General features: G+C 40.3%; 1 protein-coding gene across 1 annotated transcript; it reads right to left on the reverse strand.

Moving 5' to 3' along the window:
* Positions 1–4,909: 4,909 nt before the first annotated feature.
* Positions 4,910–8,860, reverse strand: LOC139471353 (uncharacterized). The gene has a single exon (XM_071253671.1). The coding sequence runs from the start codon at positions 8,858–8,860 to the stop codon at positions 4,910–4,912; it is 3,951 nt and encodes a 1,316-aa protein (XP_071109772.1).
* Positions 8,861–9,220: the final 360 nt, after the last annotated feature.

Genomic DNA, 9,220 nt, shown 5'->3' on the forward strand with positions numbered 1-9,220 from the left:
CTAGGTTCTCATAGATTATGATCTATTCATTCACCTGATCAGACACTGGTGGCATTATAACACATCCTCCAAATAATTCTTATATGGCAGTGTATTTCAGTGTTTAACAGTGATTGAAGCTGTGTTGCGTTGTTGCTGTTCAGTTTCAGTTTCAGTTTCAGTTTATTATTCTCCAAACCACCGTCGGTGGTACAAAAGAGTACAAAAGTACAAGCATGTAAACAAAGTATTAATATGTGACAAGATGACAGTATGTCATGCATGAATATGTTATATCTTTTCTGTTTTGTGTTTTCTTACTGCTTTAAATATTTCATCGATAAATCTCGATAGGTTCTTAAGATACCTCGTGTTTTGACAGGATAATAACCTCTTGCATGTATATATTTTAGAATTGGGATTCGGTAAACGCTCCTTGCATTGTCAGGAAGTTAATATATTTATATGCTTGTGTGGTGTGTAAAATTACGGTCCGGTATACTGCGGACGGTGATCGTAAGTTATGGAAAATTGTTTAATGTTCTAGTGCTGATGAACTGGTGAGGGCAGTGTGTGAAACTTTCGAATGGCTGGGTTGGTTGTATATGAGGGGACAATAGCGTGTTTACGTATCTCTCACGCATTTCACCGCTTCGGAACCAGCATTCATGTGAGGATGGCTCATCATCCCAGATTCCCTTCCTGGGCCCATATCGGAAGCTTGACCACTGTCGTCGCTGGGTGAATAAATATTTTTATCACTGACTTATACTATCACCACTGTATTTTTATATTTGATACTGACCACTGCCATCATATTTTATACTGTCATTAAATATTGTACGGCTCAATTGTGTACTTCCATTGTAATTGCTGTGCAGTAATTTGTATTGATTTGTAAACCTAGTTAATATTTGTAATACATGTGTTGATTGTGTACCTCTTGTCTGTTGTTTGTTTGTTTCACACTATGTTATTCTACATACAGATACTATCAAATTATCGACATAGATAACAATATTTCTCGAGTAATCTACACTACGTTGATGATACTATTATCTAGATAAAAATATAATCTGCGTAGAAGATAAACAAATTTAGACTGTGGCACTAACACGCTTCCGTAGCTATGCGACAGATAAGAGCACGTGATTAAAAGCAAAAGGTACGCATGTTCCCAGGTAAATCACTTCATGACAATGGTTATTTTCTTTCTGAGCCTGTGAAGAAAACGAAAATACAAAGCGTTCAGGTTAAACGTTTACTAAACCAGTCAGCACATTAAACTGCCCATGTAAAACAAATTGTAACAAAAATTTTGTGCGATATATAAAATAACACAAAGCACAGTAAATACAGTAACACAATGATCTGACACAAGGCAGCTTCATTTCACTCATCAGAATACATAAGCCAATCAGAATTAGGATTGGGCAGAACAAAACAAAAAAAACACTCATATACAGGCGTTTGTGGTTCACTCTCACACATAGCTACTAATATAAATTGTGACTCCTATATATTCAAATATTTTTTGCCATTTTAAAATACCATAGACGTGTAAAAAGATTAAGACATGTGAAAAAAAGAAAGACGTCCATTATTTTAACAACAAAACCTTGACCACTTTAAGTAATAAAAACAATGTACCAAAATATCTGACCTCGTGACATACATGAAACGAAACGAAAACAACCAGAAATCATGCTGAAACCAACATATAGGTCGCGTAACTAGGCTATCTTGACATCTGTAAGGCCCCACACGTTGACCCAGATAACAAATTATCAAAACGCCTGTTTTAATAACTCCGGGAACGTCTCATACAGTTTTCGATTGGGTTATTTTATGATCCCCACAGAATCTACTCCAGTTCACCAATCTTATAGCAGTGATTAGTTTGTTTAGAGTGAGTGAGTGAGTGAGTTAGGTTTTAAGTCACTTTTAGCAATATTCCAGCAATAGCACGGCGGGGTACACCAGAAATGGGTTTGCACATTGTACCCATGTAAGGAATCAAACCCGGACTTCGGTGTGACAAGCAGTCACATTAACCACTAGGCTACCCCGCCGCTTCTTTAATGCTGTCTTCTCTAGTACTATGACTCGATACAGTATGGTTTTTGGTAAGTTATGACTATAGAAAGTAGCTGGTGTTATTTAAAACTATTGTCTATAGGGAAACCATTTAAGAATTAATTTATTTATAACACATTATTACGCAGGATAAACACCATGTCCCACGAACTGTATTTTCTTTATCTAAACATAAGGCAAAATTCCCCTTTCCTTTAATTTCATTAACAAATTTTGTTTTCCTATCCTCTTAAATTCATCTCGATAATGTTTAAATCTAAAAAGTTAAGAGCTCTCCAGTTAGTTCACGAGTCACATCGATGATGTTAAATAACTTTTAGATGAGTTTGCGAGTCCTGCGGTTCTGCTTTTATGACCCTGGATAGTGAGATTGTTTAACTCAGGAATATAATCTCTATCTCCGTCCGATCCTTTTCCATACGGATATTAAGATATCATTATACATAATACTATACATAATATAGTATACTATATATTGGTATACTATCCAACATGATGTTTGTTATTTCCTCAAGAGACGTGACTGTGCCTAAGTTTCTCTCACACACGGTACTTCACCAATACGAAAAGATTTAAAAAACGAAAAATTGGAGAAGTTAGTTGCATACACCTGGAAAAAAGTCTTCTACTTTTCAAAACAAATCGTATCCTGCATAATTTTCTAATGAACCACTCTTTCTTTTGCTGCATACCCAGAAGGAATGTGCGTTTGTTTGTTTGTTGTTTTAACGCCGCACTCAGCAATATTCCAGCTATATGTTTGCTGTCTGTAAATAATCGAGTCTGAACCAGACAATCCAGTGATTGACATCATGAGCATAGATCCAAACAATTTGGATACGATGACATGCATGAACCAAGTAAGGGAGCCTGACAAACCGATCCCGTTAGTCGCCTCTTACGACTAGCATGTGTGTGTGTGTGTGTGTGTGTGTGTGTGTGTGTGTGTGTGTGTGTGTGTCCCTGAGCATGATAAATAGAAAGACCCATCACTGGAGGTGAGGTGAAATTGGGTTATTACAAATATATAGCGACGTGCATGTTTGTAGTAGTCCGGACTAATGTCGATTTATAGATACCATGCCGCAGTTTAACATGAATACCCCACTCAAACACAGTATACTGACTCCGAGCCGACCAGTACTAGTTTTAGCCCTTTAATGCCGAGCGCCAGACAGGGTAACAACAAGTACCATCTTTTAACGTATTTTGGTATGAGGCGTCCGGGAATCGAACCCACGACCATCCGCTCTCCGGGCACTCTACCACTTTACCACGGAGGCGGACGTTTCTCAGCTGGAATGAGTTGCATCCCAGATATTTTTTTAAATGTCATCAATGTCATATGTAATTATTCCAAACGGCACATGACATTTCGTGATATGCCAGCATAAGGAAATGATGCTTAACCTTTGTTCCAGGTGTATAGTATGAGATTAGAGTTAGGCCGATACACATTCAGACCTCGCATCTTCAAACACGTAAAACTCCAAGTAAATGTTAAAACCTGACCGCGTTACAATTTTATACCATCTGTTCCATAAAGGGTTGAACACAGCATCAAGATCAAACAAGAAAAACACTGGAATGTCTTCTCTTTGATAGATCAAGTGTGGCAGAACACATATTTGGATGACAATTGGACAAAGCACCTCAATCAACATTTTAGAAATATTTTATCGTTTTTTCTATGAGCTTACAATCAAACAAATTTAGTTGTTATCATTTAGAAATTATCGGTACAGAGACTATATTCGGCAGAAAAAAATGTATGTCACGAAACGTTTAGATCAACTTGATAAATAGACTTTAGATACGATGTAATAACAATGTTAATTCAATTGGTTCATTCGGTTTTCCTGCCTATTTTCTGAACATGTTCGTCTCACCCTGTTAACACTAACTTGCATTACTAACATTTACACATTAAACACGAAACAACAAGTCAATAATTATAACAAAATCATTTCTGTTATATTGGTTGTCTTTTGGTTTTTTAAACATGTTCGTTTATAATTTCTAAAACCACGTCTAAACCAGTCATAATAACATAAAACATCACGATTTTTCACAACTGTGCGTAACACCATAACATATAAAATGAGAAAAAATGAAACCCTTCAATGTTTTAAACTCTGTAAGCAACGGTTTGGCTCACGAGTGTCCATCAGCACTTCCGAAGGGTATTCTATGGCACATCCATGTATATAGTGCTATTTGCAAAACAACCGACCTGCTAACACAGCTATAATTTCATACCGTAAAAGAGCGCCATCTTGAACCAGATGTATGGTCATTGCAGGAGACGTGTCCACCAGGTGAGCCAATTGGTCCTGTTATTTAACATTCAAGTCACGTATTGGTCACCTTAGCTGTCCACAATATCGCAAGGCGAACCATATGGACTGTACACTTCAGTGTCAATCTTCAGTAGTGTAGAGTATGCACAGAGCACATACTGTCTTTTTGCCGCATATTTAATAATACCAGTTCTGGCAAGTAGGGATAAAACTGTTTCACAGTCTGACATTTGTTATGTCTTCTTCTATGCTTTGAATCGTCGAATTCAGATTTCGAGCCATCATCCTCAACGAATGTGAATACTCTGTAGACTCGTTCTTCTTCTGTCGTTGGAGCCCATATTAATTTTCATGTCCTCATGTCGTATGCATTCAACATTGAATATATGACCACATAAGTCACATTTCGCAATCTCTATTCATTAATCAAGACATGACGTGGTGGAGATATTACATCCCGACTCTCTTCTTGCAGTAATAGTCAGAGACCCATTGCGCCATTGAACAGTCATGGTGTGGAACTGTTGATGCATCTAGCTGATGGTTGAAACAGTAGTTGTTGATGCTGCTGCCGATGAGGCAGACTTGAACCCAGAGGTGCTTCTTTTCCGTCTAATATTCTCAATTGACTTGATCCTTTTCTTCAGTCTGACCCAGAGTCCTTTGTAAAGATAAAAGACGCGTCGCTTGGTGACAAAGGCAAAGAAAATAAAGAGTCCTTGTGAACAATTGAACGTAACGAAGAGGAGACCCAGGATGTGCTCTGTGTAACAAGCCACAACTGTAGGAGGAGTGGTGACAGCGCTGACTATGGAGGAAGCCAGTCCAAAGATCCACGTGAACCCCATGACAGTTGACATGCGCACATACAACATGACGTCATTGCGGCCATTGCGTCGGTTGACCGATGATCTTCGTGTGTGGTCATTGGTAAATTTAGCAGTTTTTCTTATGCAAAGAATTGTCTTCACGAACAGGCAACTATTCATCAGAAATATTATTACAATCGGGGCCCCAAAAGCAGTCATGGAGGCAAATGGATTCTGTATCCAGCAACCAAGGGACTCAACGTCTTGGACATCATCCTCTGTCGAGTTCCAATCTTCTGAGGTCATGTTAACGCTGGAGTCTTCAGTGTAGCCTTGACTACCGTATCCAATCTCGACACCAGGTATGACTTTAGTGAAGTCTAAAATTACACAGATGGCAACAATAATCGCAGGAGAACCCCATGAATATAGAACATACTTACAGAGGTATTTGCTCTTTTCTCGTATCTCTGGAAGGACGTAGGTTTTGTTACCAAAGGTACGGAACAGATCATAGGACATCACGTTCATCCAGAAGAATGAGGCCAGGAAGAAGTAATGGAGGAGAATCGCAACAAGACTGCACACTATGGGAAAATCAACACTTCCTTCCCAAGTAATGAATATACTCTCGGCTATCAGCAAAGCAAGGGTGAGGTTCATTGTATTGACGCCTGGTAGATTCCGGAGCTTCGGAAACAGACAATAGGTCATAAGCACTATAGCCAAAGCTGCGATAGAGATCCTTCCCAAGACTGCTGTCATGTAGGCCTCGGCTTTCATGAAAGTCTCAAAACCCCTGTCACAGCCCTGGACAAAATGATAGGAGTTGTTCTTTGACTGTGATTGTAGTATGGACTGTGGTACACATATCTCAATAATTCCCTTGGCCTCATCAACATATTCATACTCGGTCATATTGTACAACCCTTCTCCTAGTATAATTGACTTGTTACGCAATAAAATATACTTGTCGGAAGAAATCTTAAACCTACCACACCCCCTATGTGAAATCCTTGGCATGACACAGACAAATGCATAACCCATGATGTCTGTGAGATTAGCCGCAGATCCGACGTTGCCTGCTATCCACATTGTCAAATCAAACTTTCCAGGACCATATATACTGTTGGTAGATTTGACAAATATATGAGTGATTGTATTATTGCCTGATCGGTCCACAGCGTTGATGACGTCAAGTTGATCTGCGAAGTAAAACTGCATTTGCCCTCTGCTGCAGAATGTACCCGTCAATTCAGGGTTATCCGTATTGACCACGTTCACAACTGTGACTTCAGTACCATTAAGGGAAAGAGTAAATTTCTTTTGATTAAAAAGACTGTTCATTTTCTGCTTTATACTTGACACTGTTCCCTCGTGAAGCCTCGAGGACCTTGGTGGTAGAAGCAAGAATTGTAATTTTAAAGTTATCGTCTCCTCATCAAATCCAACTTTTGATTGTGCAGTAGGATTTGTGTGTCTCTTTGCATGGCGTGACGGGGCCATCTGCCCTGGAACTTGCTGCACTTGTTGCTCGCCACTTTTTCCTTCTTTCTCTTTTCTGGCATTCCTATCAATAGCGTCATCAGCAACAAGTGTATTTGGAAGCATAACTCCATCTTGTTCAGGGGTTATTGAAAACGTTTCAGGCAAGTCTGGATCAGGGTCAGTCTTGGTATAAACAATTTCTGGCAAAACAGTTGTTGCAGTACTTGGTAAAGCAGTATCCAGTGATATTTCCTTTGTTTGTGATAATCCATTAACCTCCTCAGAAGAAACATTATCAGGGTTCGGCGTTCTGCCAATTATTTTCTCCAAAGGCTCGAGGACAGGTTTCTCGTCAAGGGTCTTAACAGCAACCTCTGGTTCGGATGTGTTTGCCATATTTATTGTTAAATTCAGAATCCTTTCTGAACTTATATTGAGTAAGGTCGCCATGCCTTCTATCATTATGGATTTGAAGTCTGGGGACAGCAATGCCAGTAAGTTGCTGCGTGTGACGTTCACCATCAGGGTAATCACAGCAACATCAGGGAGATGAGTGAGAGTCTGAACATTGGGCAAAGTCCCATCTACCGAGGAGGAAGGTCCGGCATTCACATCCCTGAGGCATTCCTCCTTGACAAGATTATAGCCTGCAGGGCATACCACTTCTCGACACTGATCAAACCTGGAATCGTAGACTTCGTTCGGTTCAGGACATTGGTTCATATTGTCAGTAGACATTTCTTCATGAGTGGTGCTGAACAGGATATGAGTCTTACCATCAAACCCGAAATTCATGAGTACCGAAAATGAAACAGGGTAGGTAACAGTTTCTTCACTTTGTCTATTCCTGTGGTTGGCCCTCCGATTACGAACTTGTTTTGTCATTAAACACGTCTCCACCTTGTCTGGTTGTTGTGGCCAAAGTGTCTGTCTACAGTGTCTTGCAGCTGCCAGGGTGGGCATTAGGGTCATAAGAACATTGCCATCGATGAAGAAGAAGGATGACACTCCATCACAGAGTACTACAACATCCCAAGCCTGTGTGTTCGCAGCCTGGTTACACTTGGCACAGAATATGTTTCTGTAAACCATACCATGCTGGTCTTGAACAGGGAGGTTTAACATATCAATGGTATTATCAGCCGCTGTTTCATACTGAGGCACACACAGACGTTCTATAGTTTTATTGTGCCAGGATGCGGGACAGGCAGAAACTAGTTTGATCCATTGGCGGTTGTAAGGCATTAGAAAGTGACAGTCAACTGATGGAGGGGCCAGCATCGGAGCAGCATACTCTTGTTCTCTGGTAAATAATGTAGCATCCTCGGAGCCCATGTCAGCCTCCTCATCATCCTCAATGAACTGACTCTCAGCTATCGTACCTTCACTGTCCACTGGTATAGAATAGTTCACATCCATCACGCTGATCCCCATGCTTGATATCCGTGTGTCGTCGCTTGATTGGACAGTATATTCCTCAATAGTTGCTTTGGTAAGAGATAGACGGGTAAAGCAGGTATCGGGATCCATTCCAATTTCCTCTTCAAAGACCCACGGATCAAGCTCAAGCCTCTGAGCCCCCTTTAGCTTTCCGATATGTTCATAGATATATAATGCATCCTCTGTGTCTATGGCAGTGATATTCACGTCTTGAAAGAGTTCCGAAGGTAAGGGTGTATTACCTTTTCTTCGCGATGTCTCTGTAGTTTTTGTTTCCACATCCATTTCTGCTGCCTGGGTGGTGACATTCTTCGTAGGCCCTATATATGCGTTTCTTCTCGGGCGTTCCTTATGGTCAGATGAGGTGTATAAAGTCTCTGTTGGGTTGATTCGGCTTGGAGATCTTCCACCATTATTGCTAATCACACCATTGAACTTTTCTTTCCCATTTTCGTAAGGTCCTTTATGTAATGATGACGTGTCAGATCCGGGTGTGATTAAGTTAGATCCATCCCGTGATCTTGTCACGTCACTTCCAACGGGTCGGTCGTTGAAGGTCGGATTTTCATCCATCGTTTCACCGTCGTTCTTACTAAGTTCTGTAAAGTGATGATCCTCATACCCTTTGGATGTTTCTGGTCGGTCAACTGGTACCGCTGCAGTCACAAACAGCAAGAAAACCAACAGGAACATGATGACATAACAATATGCCAAAGACCTATAGACGAGCTGACAGGTAAATAACATGACCGACGGCCATTGCTTCCAACCGTTTTGTCCGAGTCAGAACAAACTTATCAGAGTTAGAACGTGACAGGTGGCAAGGCTCTCGCGACGCTTGCAGTCCCAGCCCCGGCCCACAGATAACAGCACTGAGCCTCAGTGGGAAGACACTTCACAAACACCACAACAAGTGGAACATTAAGGCTTAATTTGATTGTTAAACAAACCAAGATAATACAGAATCAATTGCCCTCATGCATTAGGCTTAAGTGTATTGATTTCTTTGAGAATGGTAACATTCTATGAATGACACTATTATAAAAACCTTGTATCTCAGTGTAGTTTGTCAGTGTCCATGGAGAGAATGTAACATGATTTTGTTAG

This window comes from Haliotis cracherodii, unplaced genomic scaffold, assembly GCF_022045235.1.
Source record: "Haliotis cracherodii isolate W230 unplaced genomic scaffold, xgHalCrac1.p SCAF_22, whole genome shotgun sequence".
Taxonomy (NCBI): Eukaryota; Metazoa; Mollusca; class Gastropoda; order Lepetellida; family Haliotidae; genus Haliotis; species Haliotis cracherodii.